The following is an 18,760-nucleotide window of genomic DNA, read 5'->3' as shown; positions in this document are numbered from 1 at the left end:
ACATCCCTCTGTTCCCCATATACCGTAGGCTACTGTACATGCGTTTTTTTTTTTTTACAAATACAAGGTCAACATTTCCAGTACAGGCACATACCACCCCTATACCAACATCAAGCTCAAGGTAACAGTTAGGCACACATATATAGCACTGATGTTAAAGTGGCTGTAATATTTAATTTATATATGAATCATTAAAGTGAGGTGCAGTGGCTATTATGCATTCCTTTTCTAGCAGGATAAAACAGCCCTTAGATGTGGGAGCAGGACTTTGAAGTCTTGTCTCAGAAGCAGGCCAACTCTTACAGGAAGTACCTTGCTCATGTTTTAAATATACCTGCTGTGGTGTGTGGGACTAACAAAGGTGAGCGTTCTGGATGGGCCCCAAGATTAATGGAAAATGGTCAGCCAGGACACACACACACACACACACACACACACACACACACACACAGTGAGAGAGAGCTGAACAAGCACTTGTCTGAGAACTTCAACTTCCTTCCCAGTTGAGAACTTCCTGTCCACAAAATATGTCCACTAAACGAAGAACAAAATCACACTAAAACATTGACTAAAGTGTCATTTCAATTTGACTGCTCATTTGTTCAGATAATTAAAACAGTCAGTCAACACAACAACTCCACTAAGGGCAGTAGCCTAACGGTATCAGCTTAAGGATTTCCCACAATAACAAAACCATGAACCATTAAGGCCCAGAGACATGTGTGTTTATTAGGTCACAAACAAGCCTCCCACCAGAAAAAGAATTCACAACAATATGCCTCTTTCCGACACTGCGAGACATGACTTTAATGGAGCCTTTAAGTGTCAAGTTAAGCATGCACTCTAAAGACAGCATGCACTCTGGGGCGACAGGTAGCCTAGTGGTTAGAGCATTGGGCCAGTAACCGAAAGGTTGCTAGATCAAATCCCTGAGCTGACAAGGTAAAAATCTAATGTTCTACCCTGAACAAGGCAGTTATCCCACTGTTCCTAGGTTGTCATTGTAAATAAGAATTTGTTCTTAACTGACTTGTCTAGTTAAATAAAAGACGATGCTTTTGAAATGTAATCATTGTAATGCTATTTGACCCTTATTACACTGTACTTAAATTCAGCTCTGATACGTTTACTTAACTGTGTAAAGTTATTTGGGCATTCAATCATCACAAGCATTGATTTGACTGAGGTAGGGAACATGTTTTTGCAGAATATTTGGCAGAGAAAGCGTTTAAAAAAATACTATCAGTCTCATTCCTCCAATGCTTCTGCTGAAATGTGGAATAATCAATTTCTCAGACTAGGTGTTTGTTGGCTTGGACATTTCGCTGATTGTTTTGACATGATCTGATGCTTCAGGGTCAAGAGGTTAAGTCACACAAGCTTCCACTTTGCTGTCCTCAGTATTTCTGGTACAGAGAGGTTCTGGTAAGCACAATGCCTTCTGGATGACCTGCCAAGGGCTTCCATAGTAAACTCTCTCAGACTGTGTCCTTGGGTTAGAACAGTGACCTGTCCTCTGTCTGTGTGTGTGTGTGTGTGTGTGTGTGTCTTGGAGACCCAGTGAGACCTGTGTGTGTGTTTGTGTGTGTAGTAAAGGGATTGCTGGGGAAGTGAGATAACCTGGGGGGAATGTGCTAATCAGAGCTGAAAGTGTTTCAGGCAGGAACACAGAACTATCCCCCCCTGTCTGCTTCAGACCAACTGCTATCTGTGTTTCTGCCACAGTCAGGCCTTTTCCTAACGAATGTTAGGGTTTGCAATGAGTGCTTGGCTCACGCAAGCCCACACACACTTGAAGGAAGCGGACCTGCTCTCTAAAACGCTGATGTGTCATACCTTCCTTTCCTGGAACAACATGGCAGCACCTCTCTTCTTCTCCCTTTTCTGTTTCTGGGATCCTGACAGGCAGGCAGTACGGTAGCGCTTCTTCTTCTGTTGCCTGAGTCGTGTTTGTAGGGGGGCGGCCGTCACTCTCGGAGCCATGAGTCGATCCTGTGTGGTCAAAGTGATCACTCTGACTGAGATCCAGATACTGCCGGTAGGTGACATCAGCAGGCAAAAGAGAGGGGGATAGAGAGGGATAAATAGGGAAAGAGAGAGAGAGGGTGAAAAAGGGAGGAGAGGGGGGGGGAAAGGGTCTCTGCAGTCTCACCCAGGATACTGTATGCATATGGAGGTACTCGCAGCTTGGCTACAAGTGTAAATGCAGTGTTTGGTTGATGGGGTGTCTATGTATGGTGGGTTATTGTAATGGCATTTTCTGTGTGACCTATATAATACTCACTTACTACTTACACACACACACACACACACACACACACACACACACACACACACACACACACACACACACACACACACACACACAGCTCCAAAGAGCATGCTCTTCAAGACTGACATTCCAAAAAAGGGCAATTCTACTCAGTGTGGAATTATCTCTCCTCCCTCCATACAATCTCAGATGTGTGGTCACGGCTATTAACTGGTTAGCTGCCTCAGCATATCCACAGGAACCATGTCTGCGAACATATCTGTCTGTATCTACACCACAGAAAGAGCATTACTGCACAACATTACTGTAGTAGTATTACTTCAAAATACTTCATGCATTTTTAAGTTGGTCAATATAACACTAAAATTTGGGATTCATAGTAGAAATGAATCCCAACAGTTGTGAGGTTATAAGGTTATGTCCAGAATTGCCAAAGCCTGTCCAAGTGAAATAATAACCCTGTGTTTCATAATCCAGATTTTTCTGAAGTGAAACAAGAACTTGTGTAAGAGTGAAACTGAGTTAAACAACAGCTGGCCGTCTAGAATAGTGAACAGTAGCTACCTGGGAGTGAGCTCTGTGACATGCAGAGGTGTTATCAAAGACCATAGATCACTGTGCTACTGCAGGGCTTCACTATCTGACTTCAAGGAGAAAGTACATACCGAGGTAAATCAGCGCAACTTAGTCACAGTTGAAAGTAGATTTGAGTGTGGATATTATGTCTAGTTTGTAGAGTACTTTTATATGTTAAAAACATAAATTAACGTCTTTGATGTTTAAAGTGGATATTAGGTTCTTAGTTACTTTTGCGCTGTCTTACTTGATGTTGGTAGAATGGGAATGTTTTTTTTTTTACCAAGTTTCGTCTTGAAAATGACTTTATCCCAACTTTTTATGACCGTCTCCAGCATAAAAGCTCATTTAATGGGATGCCTAAATCTGTCCATACATTATTCGTGTTTTTTGTTGTTGTTGTTGACTTTGACGTACTGCTCATGCCATTTAACTCTCGTTTATCATAACTGACAGAAAATGTCATAAGCGTGATGCACTTTCTTTATCAGCGCCATCACAGCTACGCTGTGGGAAATAATGCGGCATGTTATACATCAAAGTAGGAGACAGACAGTAAGTCAGTCCTAGAGTGAGCCATGGATCAGATCAGTGAGTTGTCTCTCTCTTCTCTGCCTGTGAGACATTCCTCGTTTTAGTGGCTTAAGCAGTGAAAACAAGGAGAGGACACAGCTGCCGCCCTAATAGGAGTCAAAGCTCTCATGGATGTTCTCCCCACCAGCCATTAGAAAAACAAACGAAACAACAACAAATTTATGCTCTGATTCAATCATAAGCAAACTGCATTGGGAGTACACAATATGTCTGCCGCAGGCATTCATCTACAGCGCCAATGTCTGTTAGAAATACTGTTTGATGATGTATATGCTAGTGGAATGACATGGACTGCATTCAACTACGTATTTTGTACAGTGGGACAGAATAGTGGCATGGGTCGAGTGCACAAACAAACATGATTTTGGGTCATTTTGACATAGGAGGAAATAATTCTAAGCGATGTCCAAACCATTAGAGGGTGTGGGTGCGTCCTCCATTCATCACAACCAGACCCATATATTTAGAGAGTCTGGCAAATGTGGTTTCTTCTTAAGTGATAATGCCCGAGAACCCACTGTTTGGAGGACACTTTGTCTCGGGCCAGAAAACGTGCTAATATATCCTCCAATGTCACGCCCTGACCTTAGTTAACTTTGTTTTCTTTATTATTTTGGTCAGGGTGTGACTAGGGTGGGTATGTTAGTTTTTGTATTGTCTAGGGTTTTTTGTATAGCTAGGGGTTTTGTTAGTCTAGGTATATGTGGGTCTATGGTGGCCTGAATTGGTTCCCAATCAGAGGCTGATTGGGGACCATATTTAGGTAGCCATTTTTCCATAGGGTATTTGTGGGTTCTTATTCTATGTTTAGTTGCCTGGCTTCACTTCTCATATTAGCGTCAAGGTTTGTTATGTTGTTAGTTTGTTCAGTGTTCTTTCTTTATTAAAGAAGAATGTAGGCATATCACGCTGCGCCTTGGTCTCCTCCATACAACGACTGTGACATCCAAACACCGGCTTCGAGGGCATTATCACTTCTATACAACTGGTTACCAACATATTCAAATAATGATGGACATATTATTTTCATTAAAAAATATATATTTTGAAGAATTTATTAAAACTATTTCACGAGATGTAGTCCCGACACAAATCTAAGGTTGCTACCCGAGCCGGCTGGTCGTTCGTTCTATTGGTTCGGTTGTCAGAGACGCGACCCGGTCGTTCAGTCTTTTTGTTCTGTATCTATGGATGCGACCCAGTTGTTCGTTCTAAATGTTCCATTGCCATACTGTCTGGCAACGTTCTTATCCCTTGCTTGCTAGCTAGCCAACTATGGCTAACTTACAGTCACGTCAAACAGCAAAGTAGCTGCACTTGCATTTGTTTAAGCTGTTTTTTAGTTACATTTACTTGTTTGTATACATCCATAACAATGAGCTAATGATGCACGATTTGGCCTGGCATAGAAAATGTACTCTCTCGTCAGGACACTTTTGTTCAGAGGAGCTAGCCAACAACACAGCTAGCACAATCACTTTGTTTTCCATTGACATTTCATTGTATATATCCATAAAAATTATGCCAGCTGATTCATGATTTTGACTGGCTGAGATAAACTGTCTGCCTGTCTGTCTCGTCCCGACTCCTGACACATTCATTACTATGGGACAGATGGAGATTGAATTTCAATATTGAAACAATGTTGCAAATGTTGGAGAGAACGAGAGGAAGGTTTATACAAATCTCCGCTGTTGAAAACCAAATGCCAGTATAAAAGAAATGGAAGATAATGTCTAGATGCTTTTATAGTGGAGATCAAGTTTATAAATTGCCTGGCTGGGCTGATGAGACAGTGGATTGTGCAGTGAGCTGGAACAGAGTAAATAGGCATTTCAACATCATTGCTTTAGCTGGTGGTAACTTGTGGAATAGACACTGGTTGGAATGTGATTTTAACCAATCAGCATCCAGGATTAGACCCAGCCGTTGTATAAATGATGATGCATTTACATGACACTTCAACATTCTATGGCAGCTATGTTAGTTCCCCATTAACATTACTTGGGGAATATTTAAACAATTTGAATTAGAATAATATTCACAATTCTAAAAGTTGGCCTAACTCTTTAAATATATGGCTCTGATCACGACAATCCAATGAACGAAAGAAGGGACGTCACAATCAGTTCCAACAAGTGGAAAAGAATAGACACAAACTCTTCCATTTTCAAGAGTGTCAAAGTAATTTACCAACGTCTACATCGCCGATTCTCCAGTCATGTCTTATTCTGTGCCTAGTGAACTGCAGTGTGTCTTGTCTTCATGCACAGTCCTGTCATTGTCATGCCGCGCATTAGTGACAGAAGATACATTACTTGGTGGAATCTAATTAGAGGTCCCCTAACGACCTAATAGGCGTGTCTCCTGCTGCATGTACAGTAGAGAGAAGGCTATTAATCCAAGGACAACCTCTGTCTCTTCAGACAACAAGCTGAGTGTAGTACGCTGGCAGTCTTTCCATCCGCTCTTGAAGAATGTTGATTGAGTAACAAATGGCATCTTGTTTAGCCCTTAGCTGCCAGCGATGAGACTTGCTCTCTCTTCATTGGTGACAAGTTCAGTATTGTCGTGCGTGAGCCCATTCTGAGCAGGGCCAGTCATCTATGTGAGCTATGTGGACGACAGACGACAGCACTGGTGTTGAGCAAAAATGCTGATTCAATACTATTGTTATGTGCAAAGTGTGCATCTGTGTCTGTGGTCAAATCAGGTGCTTCTAGGACTTTTGTTTTGTAGTACAGACCTCTTTTTTTTTCTTACAACCTCAAGATGTTGTTACTAGTATTGGAGTAAAGGGGAGCAAGCGTTTACAGTTGTCTGCTGCGGTCCCGGAGCTAAAAAAAAAAAGCATTTCTGAATGTTCCTGTGTGATGACGAGGATTCCAACTTTACAACTGTGGTACCGACCTACGTTGACCTGAGTTGTTTCTTCTCTGTATTGATTAAATGAGGAATGATGAAGAAAGCCAGAAGCTACTGCTAAAAGGAGACAAACATCTACTATCAGGAGGTCAACCAGCATGGCAAATGGTTTATGGTAAAGTCATGAAAATCTCACGGGAATTCACTGATAGTAGAGAGGAATCAAACCCAATGATCAACCAATTCTTCTCAAAATAGTTAAGCGACTGTAAACCAATAAAAAAAAGGACGACAATGATCCCCTTTATAGCCCTAGACAAGAGTGAAACATTTTTAGGCAAGAGGATAAAAATAGGGTCACGATAGTTACAGTACTAAAATTAGCACCCAGAATAGTCCATCTCGGGTTATTCTTAGAGTAATTGACAGACAATGATTGGCCAAAGGAGGGGTCGTGGTCGAAATGGCCGTCCAAAATTATTTTAAAAAGAAGAACAAGAAAGAAACAATTGTACTAGAGTCAACTACTAGACCCCCCCGAAGGAGATCGCAGAGAGTCAGAACTAGGGGTCAATTGTGATTGGCCGATAACTCCCAAACAGAAACAGGGCGGAATTAGTCAAGATATAGGCAAAAGCCATGGGCAGATATCCTGTTGGGATCAAACCCGAGGGTAATCTGATGAGTCTCTGTTTGAAGTGATTATCACGCAGGGAAACTAAGGGATAGCCCGGCTTCTCGCCTAATTAGTGAATTTAGTGCAGAGCCTTAAGAAGTTTATAAAGACATTGGCTGAGGACAGGAGGGGACAGTCCTCAACCTCTCAACTCACCAGGACAGCCACCGGATAGCAGCCTCTTAACCACAATCCTACTGGTACTTTGAGCAGCTCTACAGCTAGTACACCAGACCTGAAGACAGTCTCTATCTGACCGATGAGAATGCCACACTTAAGTGACTGTAGTTACTACAAGATGCGAGACGGAGCCCGAGTTTCCAATGTAAGGATTCATGTTTCAATAGCAACAGTATACATACTCCAATGAAGTCAACTTGGGGGACTTTGTTGAGATATTCATAACTGGTTTAGTAAGTTGGTTGTAGTTGTATGGTGTGTGTATACATTTAGGGCATAGACATTTGAAGGATACGGTAGTACATTGGAACATCTGCTAATGCTGTACTTACTGTTACAACATTTTACACTTGCGGTAGATCATCTTCTTACTTCCTGTCTAAAGTTTGATTGGTTCGTCATTTGCTTGAGAAGTCAAGAGGATTCAGGGGTAAAACATGATTGAGAACAATTTGATGAAACATGACTCATGACTTGCTGCACTATCTGTGCTCTCTCTGAGACTGCACTGAGCAGCGACTTTTTAATTTTTTTTTATGTCTATCTGAGATTGCATACTAACACTGAACTGTTGTTTGAGACTACATAGTAACCGTTGCCTGTTGTGTTACCCAATAACTGATCTTAGGTCTGTATGGAACAGGTCCAGAGCCACCTGGAGGGCTCTAAGTTCCACCTACACCAGGCCCAGAGTCAGCAGGTCAAGCAGTACCTGACGCTGGGTTCCAAGGTGGCCGGGGGACAGGGGGGCCACCCTCACCCCACTGGGCAGGGAGGGCAGCTCCTGGGCGCCGTTCCAGTGATGAGGAACGGCCACCTGGCCCCCCTCAGCGATGGCAGCACCCCCAGCAGCCCTGTTACACTGCTGACCCTGGCATCAAACCATGACAGTGAGGTGAGTGAGCGTTTTGATTTTCAGTAAGTGTTCATCGTGGTACAGTTGTCAGAAGTTTACAGACACAGCCAAATACATTTAAACTCAGTTTTTCACAATTTCTGACATTTAATCCTAGTAAAATGTCGCTGTCTTAGGTCAGTTAGGATCACCACTTTATTTTAAGAATGTGAAATGTCAGAATAATAGTAGAGAATTATTTATTTCAGCTTTTATTTCTTTTATCACATTCCCAGTGGGTCAGAAGTTTACATACACTCAATTAGTATTTGGTAGCATCGCCTTTAAATAGTTTAACTTGGGTCAAGCAATTTGTGTAGCCTTCTACAAGCTTCCCACAATAAGTTGGCCCAGTCCTCCTGACAGAGCTGGTGTAACTGAGTCAGGTTTGTAGGCCTCCATGCTCGCACATGCTTTTTCAAGTCTGCCCGTACATTTTCTATGGGATTGAGGTCAGGGCTTTGTGATGGCCACTCCAAAAACCTTGACTTTGTTGTCCTTAAGCCATTTTGCCACAACTTTGAAAGTATGCTTGGGGTCATTGTCCATTTGGAAGACCCATTTAAGACCAAGCTTTAACTTCCTGACTAATGTCTTGAAATGTTGCTTCAATATATCCACGTAATTTTCCATCCTCATGATGCACCAGTCCCTTCTGCAGCAAAGCACCCCCACAACATGATGCTGCCACCCCCGTGCTTCATGGTTGGGATGGTGTTCTTCAGCTTGCAAGCGTTCCTCTTTTTCTTCCAAACATAACGATGGTCATAGTGGCCAAACAGATCCATTTCTGTTTCATCAGACCAGAGGACATTTGTCCAAAAAGTACGATCTTTGTCCCCATGTGCAGTTGCAAACCGTAGTCTTGCGGTTTTGGAGCAGTGGCTTCTTCCTTGCTGAGCGGCCATTCAGGTTATGTTGATATAGGACTCGTTTTACTGTGGATATAGATACTTTTGTACCTGTTTCCTCCAGCATCTTCACAAGGTCCTTTGCTGTTGTTCTGGGATTGATTTGCACTTTTCGCACCAAAGTACGTTCATCTCTAGGAGACAGAACGCGTCTTCTCCCTGAGAGGTATGACAGCTGTGTAGTCCCATGGTGTTTATACTTGCGTACTATTGTTTGTACATATGAACGTTGTACCTTCAGACATTTGGAAATTGCTCCAAAGGATGAACCAGACTTGTGGAGGTCTACAATTTATTTTCTGAGGTCTTGGCTGATTTATTTAAATTTTCCCATGATGTCAAGCAAAAAGGCCCTGAGTTTGAAGGTAGGCCTTGAAATACATCCACAGGTACACCTCCAATTGACCTCCAATTGACAAATTATGTCAATTAGCCTATCAGAAGCTTCTAAAGCCATGACATCCTTTTCTGCAATTTTCCAAGCTGTTTAAAGGCACAGTCAACTTAGTGTATGTAAACTTCTGACCCACTGGAATTGTGATACAGTGAATTGAAATAATCTGTCTGTAAACAATTGTTTGAAAAATTACTTGAGTCATGCAAAAAGTAGATGTCCTAACCGACTTGCCAAAACTATAGTTCGTTAACAAGAAACTGGTGGAGTGGTTGAAAAACTAGTTTTAATGACTCCAACCTAAGTGTATGTAAACTTCCGACTTCAACTGTACCTTTGATATTTAGTGTTGGGATTCAATCAATCCCGCTATTTGTTTGTTTTATCTCAGTGTCTTTGTTTAGTAGGTCCTTGCAGTGCCAGAAATAATTCTGTGAGTTAATAACACAATGCAGGTTTGATTACAGAGTCCTAAATCTCTTTGACATGAGATTCCTGCTGTGTGAACCACTCAGTTATCTCTAGTGACCCGCCCATTCTCTCTAAAATGCTCATCAATCACTTCAGAGATTCAGTTCCTAAAGAGAATCTCTGTTAAGGAGGAAACTAGTTTGATGACAAACATTTTGTTCCCACCATGACGGCTGATCTCTTCCAGCATGGTGGTGAAGAAATGTCTGTTATTGGATTAGGATCCTAACTGTCCCTCCCTCTGAATGATGCAAAAAAGAAATGTTACATTGAATTACAGCGAGAGCATTAGCTCACCTAGTGTTTTTATTACCTGTTGTTATGTATCCGAACTGAACTGAGGCTGGTACAATATGACTGTTTTCTTTTAGTTTCCAATGGATGCCGTTATTGATGACTTGATTAGCCTGGAGTCCGGGTTCAATGACAGGGGCTTGGATTGTATGGATCCCAGCATCATAATGCAAAACAACGTAAGTATGAATGATCATATTAACTATTATATCAATCGCAAATGTAAAGGGAAAAACACTCATTTGAATTGCAAAACTAAGGGTAAAAACAGAAGAAATGCAACGATGCTATCGACATGCAGGTGTTTCTGTCTATTGACTCTTGCTGACATGATTCCTTGATCCAGAAGTGATTCCCAGAAGATCCTTAATCTTCTTGACACTCATGAAGTTTCAGATATTGAGTAGTCAAGTTCAGCTTTAAAGTTAAGTTGCATAACTGACTTCTTTAAAGGGGGATGTGAGAACTACTTCCTCTGCCAAACATGAACTTTCAGGCTTGACTTGCTTGGGAAAAAAGGAGCTGGCTTTGTGTGAAGTCAGATTAAGTCCACCGATGAGTCAAAGTTCATTTCACCAGGGTTGAGGATTAAAGCATTTCTCACATTTCTCAAGCTGTCGAACAATACAGATTAATCCACAAGTGATATCAATACACGTAACTACACGGTAAACGATGACAGTGTGAGAATAATGTGTTAACTAGTATAAACACTAAGTCTGTGATTCCACAGCATTGAATGTGACAGAGAGATGTAGAGAGATGGAGAGAGATGGAGAGAGATAGAGAGAGATGGAGAGAGATGAAGAGAGATAGAGAGAGAGAGACAGACAGAGGCAAGCGGGCAGGCATGCACATAAACACACACATAGAAACAGAGAGGAACAACAGGGTGACAGAAAAGCGGAGGAGTGTGTGTGTGTGTGTGTGTGTGTGTGTGTGTGTGTGTGTGTATGAAAGACAAGACAGGGGGAGGGGGGTGTAGAGAGTGAAGATCAGAGCGACCGGAAGAAAAGGGAGAGGAGGAGAGATTTAGCGTGAGGCAGTGAGGCATTGGATTGGGTTAATGCCTACACTCCCGACGGGCTTGTTCTGAAATGATAGCGCGCTTAAATGGATCAATTCATTTTAATTAGTCATACAGTACGATGCATCACGTCGTTTTGCCATGTCAACATATCCCAGGAACACAGATGGGAGCGGATTGAAGTGATTACGATGTGAGTGAGCAGTCGGGGGACTGTCGCAATCTTTCATTTTGATAAGTACCCCCCCCCCCCCCCCGTTAGAGATAATGAGAGAGAGAAAGCCATCTACAGGCAAAGCAAACCAACTGTAAGTTTTGAAATGTCTGCCGTTCCTTATTTTCCTCCCACCCCCTCCTTCCCTCCCATAACTTGACCTCTATTCTTATCCCTCTCTACACTACTCTAGGAACTGAATTTCACACATGCACAGTGACAAATTGTCTTTTACACAGCTTGTGCCGGCTTTTGTAGGATTCCTAGAAATACACAGCTCCCTAAGATTGGACATGCATACAGTGTGTGTCAGAGGCCCACATATCTCTCAGCATTCCAACAGAGTCCCGAAAAGAGACTGTCGTTGTCCCGCTTGTTTGGAAAATATATGCCTATTTTCTCACAGTGGATAAGCGGTGTAGAAAAACAGTTTGGTGTCTGTTTGGGCGGGTTATGACCCGGCTTTCATCCAGTGGGGTGCTATTTTGAACACACAGACGCCTCTGTGTTCTGGGGCCCTTTCAAGCAGAGTAGTCATAGTGGTCACTGATAATGGCCATTTTAGGCTAGTAAACGGGGGCAGGGAGCTAGGTCGTACTCCCAGAGAAGGACCTGAGAGGGCCTTAGGGGACCCAGACAAGGCTGTGGTCAGGCAGGCCACTGGTGGGGAGACATGGAGGCCCCTAGCCTCTCCTGCTGGATCACACAAAAGCAATGCCCTGAGGGCTGAGAAGCAATAGGACTGCCAACGGTGCTGTGATTGCCCTCACGCCCAACCTCATCTGAAACCGTACAAATTCCCGTTACCCGTTCAAAGCTTTCAAATGAGCCGATGTCAACCTGCTTCCAAAAGTTTCAATGACTTTGTGAACTTGAGGTCGCTGAGTCTGAATGAAATGTTCTCCCTGTGTCTGTGTGTCTGTGTTTCAACCATTCCCTGACATCTCCTTCCTCTCCTTCCCTCCTCTCCAGGTGCTCAGCAGCAGCATGCTGGACATCTATGGGGGTGAACCAGGTATGACTACAGCCCCTCATGGCCGAATGACACCCACCTCACGCCCCACTATGCTCACTACTGTTAAAAGGGAAGTCACAGGTACGAACACACTTCATAGCGCTGCAGATTATCAATGCATCAAAAGAGAATCTATGCATGATCACATCGACATGTTTCAAGAGGATAGAAGTGTGAAACTCAAGCACATACTGTAGCATAAAAATACAACACTTTAGGAAACACATTCCTGACAAATCATGTCAGTTACTGGCATCTCATTTTTTTTATTTTTTATGAATGAATACGTTTAGCATTTTTTTTAAGGTGCACGACAACAGGAAACGAGAAAGAGTAATCCATTTAGCCATTTTTTGTTCTTTGGCTGACTAAAACGAAGACAAAATGCTGTGTAGGCGGCATGTCCTAAATGCACAAATCCTAAATCTGGTGGCAGGATTAACCAAAACCGAGCCTTCCAGTCTAATAAGGTGGTCCCACAGTCTATTACCGACCAATGGGAGACTGCAGTAGAGGTCTATAGAGTACCATGTTCTACTGGGAAAGCCCTCTTCTTTAGCCCTGACGTGTACAGCATTCATCCTATACAAGCTATTCTATACAGACTACTGTTTCCATGTAGAAAATAGATGTTTCCCTTAAATGTGTAGTGTTTGGATTACGGTTGTATCACTCACATCCCTAATTATCAATGGCCTCGGTTCATAACCTATGGACGCACCATGGATTATTTTGTGTTCTGGTCCCCAACACAAAGGACCTCTGAGAAGCGGTTTATGAATGCCATGCATCAAGTAAAGCTAATTGAATTAGCTCCGCCGAGAAAATAAGTGAATCAGTATATTTTTCATATAAGTGTGCGGTCGGACAACGGGCAGTTACAGAGGTCTAAATGACCTTATTGAATCAACGGAGACGAATTGAGAAATCCAATCACAGGTTCTGATTATATCATTTGGGAGAAATGTGAACGTGAATATGAACGCTATAGCATGCCTTTCCCCCTCATGGGTAGATCAGCAAATTTGTTAAGCGGACTTAATTGCCAGGCTGAGTGGCTTAAAAGAGGACACAGATTTTTCACAATGAACCAAAGAGAAGAGACGATGCTATGTATGCCAGGCGGGCTGGGAGCGAGCTGGATAAATCGTGTCCTTTCACTGAGTGCGAGTGTGCTTGTGTGGAAGGTTCAGGCTCTGTGGAAGGTTCAGGCTCTGTGGAAGGTTCAGGCTCTGTGTCTGTGGTCTGAGCTTCTTTTATGCCCTGTGTGCGTTTCTTATAAGCCTGTGCTCTTTTTTGTGTTTCACAGAACATGAAACGAGAGTGATGGCCAAAGAACGACAGAAGAAAGACAACCACAACTTGAGTATGAGCCGCCCCACTCAATACAGAGTACCTTCAGAAACATTGTGTGGGGCACTAAAGTAACTTAATTTTCTCTCTCTCTCTCTCTCTCTCTCTCTCTCTCTCTCTCTCTCTCTCTCTCTCTCTCTCTCTCTCTCTCTCTCTCTCTCTCTCTCTCTCTCTCTCTCTCTCTCTCTCTCTCTCTCTCTCTCTCTCTCTCTCTCTCTCTCTCTCTCTCTCTCTCTCTCTCTCTCTCTCTCTCTCTCTCTCTCTCTCTCTCTCTCTCTCTCTCTCTCTCTCTCTCTCTCTCTCTCTCTCTCTCTCTCACACACACCAGTTGAAAGAAGAAGAAGGTACAACATCAACTACAGAATCAAAGAACTTGGAACAATGATACCAAAGTCGAATGACCCGTAAGTTAACCTGACTCAATATTGCAAAGCAACTCCCCATGATCAAGTCTATTGCCATGAATAGATGTACACATGCCTGGCTGCTGTTAAGCATCTCAAAAACGAAGCACAGCCCGCTAAATGTTGTTCATTGAATTCAAATTAATACTCAAGAGCACATTTCGCTCCTATTTCAAGGGTGTACTTGAGTAGCTATTGTAGTCTTCACGCTCTACAAAGTAGTGAGTCTGAATCTTCTTTGGGTTCTTAACAGTAGACTACAGCTTAGAGCTCAATGATGAAGATTGGGGTCAAACGCAAAGAGGGCCACCACCCATTTAAATCAAAGTTTGAGCACAATTGGCCCACTAGGGTGGAATACGGAAGCCGGAATTGGAATCCGACTGGCCCAACCACAATTGAACCTTTGATAGAATTTAAATGGAAGGTTACGGCTGTCGCCGTGCCATTAAGACAAGATAAAGAAGATTATTAGCTGTGGAGCAGACCAACGTCTTGTTCCAAAGAAAGGTGCATTTTACAACTGTGTCCTGCTTTTAAAAAGTAATGGTATCAGGGAACGGGGCCTGCACTCTTGGCTTCTTCCAAAGTCACATCCCCCCCCCCCTCTTCCGACACCTATTTTTACTTGAGGATTAATTTTACCATACAAGCGGTTCCAGAATGGACTTTCTGTAGACGTACTTATACTTAACTATTCTATTAAAATTCCCATTCGAAGGCTGGATGTAATGTCCGAGAATGAATAATTGGCCATGTAAATCACCATTTCTTATTCATATATAAAAAATAAAAAAATGGGTTCCTGCATAAGTTTTTGTACAGAACATTCCGCTGAGGCGGTGAATAAAAGGTTATCTTTTATGTCCCTCTGCCGTAGTGATATGCGCTGGAACAAAGGCACCATTCTCAAGGCGTCGGTGGAGTACATCAAGTGGCTGCAGAAGGAGCAGCAGCACGCCAGAGAGCTGGAGAACAGGCAGAAGAAGATGGAGCAGGCCAACAGGAGGCTACTGCTCAGGATCCAGGTATGGACTACGGGAGAGAGAAAGACAGACGCCCTCAAAACCCGGCTCTCCGTCCACTACAGATCCCCAACCCAGCGACTTCCTCATCCTTAACACCATGCCAATGCACACCATCACGGCCCTGATGCTCAATAGAGACACCCCCCCCCCCCCCCACCCCTTCCCCAGCCAGCTCAGTGCTCTATACCTACCTAACCCCCATACCCTTACACCCCCACTCCCTGGCAGAGACCGGCCCTGCTCGTATTGATGTTTGTCAAGCAGTTCCCCATCACCTCTCTTCTCTTCCACCTCTCCTCTCCAAGACACAATAATGACCTGATTAATAAACAGAGTGTTAGACTTCGGCTCCCTCCGTCCGGAAGGAGGAATAAGGTCAGAATTAGATTGTGAGTCATAATAATGCCCAGAGTCATGCCTCTCTCCCCCCACTTTCCCCTCGCCCTAAAATGATGCGTTAAACCGGGGCGACTAGGGATTGACATGGCAGCAGAGCAGAGCCAAGCATTGTAACAGTGTCACCCTCATTGTAACAGTGTCACCCTCATTGTAACAGTGTCACCCTAAAGGATGTCGAGAGCAACAAAGCACACGAAAGTCAAGAGGCGTAAAGAGACATTTTGTGTGGAGGGAGCTAACGAAAGCATTTAACAGAGTGCTAGCTTCACAGTGTTAGCCCAAATAAGTGCTAAGACAGTTGATAACAGACTGTGGGGAGAAAGACGGCATCAACGCCACGCATCACCCACAGAAACATCCCAGCTAGTCTTACTTAAATACACTGTTGGAATCCTGCAGAAAGATGCTTAAACGGAGAAAAACAGATGGTTGTAACTTTGCATCACGTGACGTGGGAACAGTGATGCTTCCAACTGGCATCGCATTCCTCAACACTTTTTTTTCATCCCCCGTGTTTAAAAAAAAAAAAAAAAAACATTTGCAAAACGACATGCTAGGTTAACCGTTACCAAGGCGGACTGACAACAGACTATTATCCATATTGTTACTGCCAGTAGAGCGCCGATGGGGAGACGTGAACCATATTGCTGACCTGCTGCTGATTGATGAGGTTTTGTCATCGGTTCCTCCCTGTCATGTTTATGACACAAACCCCGAGGGCCCTGGCTGCTTCCTGAGAGGGGGGTCTGGAGACGAGGGGTAGATGAAATGGATTGGCCTCCGCTACATTAGAGTGCTATTAGAATCCTCTTAAGGATTGCCCCCTTTTTTTGTTTTCAATTTTCGCCTGAAATGACATTCCCAAATCTACCTGCCTGTAGCTCAGGCCCCGAAGCAAGGATATGCATATTCTTGGTACTATTTGGAAGGAAACACTTTGAAGTTCATGGAAATGTGAACAGAAATGTAGTGGAGTATAACACAATAGATCTGGTTAAAGACAATACAAAGAAAAAAACAATTATTATTTTTTATTTTATTTTTTATTTTTTGTACCATTATCTTTGAAATGCAAGAGAAAGGCCATACTGTATTTGTCCAGCCCAGGGCAAGTTTAGATTTTGGACACTAGATGGCATCAGTGTATGTGCAAAGTTTTAGACTGATCCAATGAACCATTGCATTTCTGTTCAAAATGTTGTATCAAGACTGCCCAAATGTGCCTAATTTGTTTATTAATAACTTTTCATGTTCAAAATTGTGCACTCTCTTCAAACAATAGCATGGTATTATTTCACTGTTTAAGCTTTTTGCCAATATCAGATATGTCTATGTCCTGGAATTGTTCTTGTTACTTACAAGCTCATGCTAATCGCATTAGTCTACATTAGCTCAACTGTCCCCGATCCCGAAGAAGTTCTAAAGTCAATCCATAATAATCTACCAGACTATGAGGGATGTGTGCGTGTGTGTCAGGGGGGAGTGTATGTGTGTAATGTGTATGCACCCATGTGTGTGTGTGTGTGTGTGAGGGTTGCCAACTCGTACCGAGCTCATTCTGAGAAAAGTAATCTCCTTCATTAAAAGTCTTCTTCTTCAACACTGTTCCCATTCATATGTTTTTGAGAATAACACTGTCCTGATCCTTGGTCCCTTTCTGTGCTTTTCAGGAGTTGGAGATCCAGGCCCGTGCTCATGGCCTCCCCAGCATGGCCACTGCCCTGGGTACTGTAGAGCTCTCCTCCCACCTCCTCAAACAACAAAAACAACAGCAGCAGCCCTTGGCTCCCCAGTCACTGCAGGGTCTCCAGCCACCCCTGTACCAGGAAGAACTGAACGGGGAGTACCTCCAGAGGACCTCCATGCCAGCCATGGTCACCGGGGTTACAGACCAGGGTCAGGGGGTGGTTGATGACTCCACCACTTTCTCCGACCCGCTCTCTCACTTCACAGACTTCTTCAGCTCCACGCTCAAAGAGGAGCAACGGCTAGATGAGATCCTCATGGACAACCCGCTCTCGCCTTTCGGCACCGACCCGCTTCTCTCCGCCGGCTCGCCCGACGCCTCCAAGGACTCCAGTCACAGGAGCAGCTTCAGCTCGGACGATGGCGACGATGACCTATGATCCCTGACCCCTCCGCGACCCCGTGTCAAAGGTCAAGGGACAAACAGCAGTTGGTCACCCTCACAAAGTGGTGCAGGGATTTGTTCCAGCCCAGCACCAACACATCCGATTCCACTGACCAGCTCGAATCATTGAGAGCTTGATTCGTGGGCTCAGGTGTGTTAGTGCTGGGCCGGAGCCTGCACCCCCTGTGGCTCTCCAGGACCAGGGTTAGTTACCACTGGCACTTCCACTTTTTGAAAACTTTGATCGAGAGTGCATACAGCACCTCTGCCTCGCAGACAGAACCAGACTCATGAGAAAAAGGGAGAAAGACAATCGGTCCATACTGGTCATATAATACTGCTCCACAGTGCATTGAACACTGGGGTTGTTGAACACCACTGTAAACTATGCAGACTACTTCACTGTACCTATCATGTGTCTTTGCGACATGCCAAAAAGAGGATTGTTTCCTTTTCAGAGGTATAGTATTACTGTTATTGTATAAAAGGACTTTAAACCATTGAGATTCACTGATGGGCCCTATCGAGAGCTAGTTACTGGTGGTTCCTCTATCAAAAACAGAAATGAAAATGGAACAGTGATACTAGCCGAAAAAGCCTAACACGTCCTTCGTTCATCTTTACATTTATTTTTATAAAATGTTTCATGTATTTATATGTGTTTTAATCCATGTATTCCCAAAAAACATGACATTATCTAACATGCTCTCTTTTCTATTGGTGGGGGTGTGGAAAATATAATAAACCCCTTTTTTTTCAAATAAATCAGACTTGCCGTTTTGTCATTACAATCACACACGCGCACCACATACCCAACACAAAACCTCTCGTGTGTAATTTGTAATAGAACGCCCTGCTCTATCATCAAAAAAAAGTATGGACACCCGTTAACTTTCATCATTTCCTATCCAACAGGAACAGTTCAGTTCAGTTATGAACCAGGAAGAGTGACAGAAAGGTTGATTATCACTAAATCAGAGGAGGCTAGACCTGTGAGGCTAAAACGATGAATAAAGGGCCATGCAGGGGAGCTGTGTCTGAACAGAGGAAGGTGTGGGTAA

The 18,760-nt window shown here is 43.4% G+C and overlaps 1 protein-coding gene across 19 annotated transcripts in view; it reads left to right on the top strand.

Annotated features, from left to right (window-relative positions):
- Positions 1–18,464, top strand: part of LOC110490235 (transcription factor EC) — a 50,213-nt gene extending 31,749 nt beyond the window's left edge. Inside the window, exons 1-8 of one of the 19 annotated variants that reach the window (XM_090200312.1) lie at positions 1,671–2,038; positions 7,807–8,058; positions 10,206–10,307; positions 12,342–12,465; positions 13,694–13,750; positions 14,066–14,141; positions 15,022–15,169; positions 17,239–18,464. In XM_090200312.1, the coding sequence (XP_090056438.1) occupies positions 1,982–2,038; positions 7,807–8,058; positions 10,206–10,307; positions 12,342–12,465; positions 13,694–13,750; positions 14,066–14,141; positions 15,022–15,169; positions 17,239–17,694 (1,272 nt within the window). In that variant the 5' untranslated portion in view covers positions 1,671–1,981 and the 3' untranslated portion in view covers positions 17,695–18,464. Of the gene's footprint in view, positions 1–1,670; positions 2,039–2,799; positions 2,942–6,947; positions 7,309–7,791; positions 8,059–10,205; positions 10,308–12,341; positions 12,466–13,693; positions 13,751–14,065; positions 14,142–14,994; positions 15,170–17,238 lie in introns of those variants that run through there. The other 18 variants (XM_090200317.1, XM_090200316.1, XM_036944533.2 and 15 more) reach the window with 18 other exon arrangements.
- The last annotated feature ends 296 nt before the right edge of the window (positions 18,465–18,760 follow it).

The sequence above is a fragment of the Oncorhynchus mykiss genome, chromosome 15, assembly GCF_057628025.1.
Source record: "Oncorhynchus mykiss isolate SJ-2025 chromosome 15, ASM5762802v1, whole genome shotgun sequence".
In the NCBI taxonomy this organism is placed as follows: domain Eukaryota; kingdom Metazoa; phylum Chordata; class Actinopteri; order Salmoniformes; family Salmonidae; genus Oncorhynchus; species Oncorhynchus mykiss.
The sequence above is the reverse complement of the archived record's forward strand: the minus strand, read 5'-3'. Positions and strand labels throughout refer to the sequence as shown.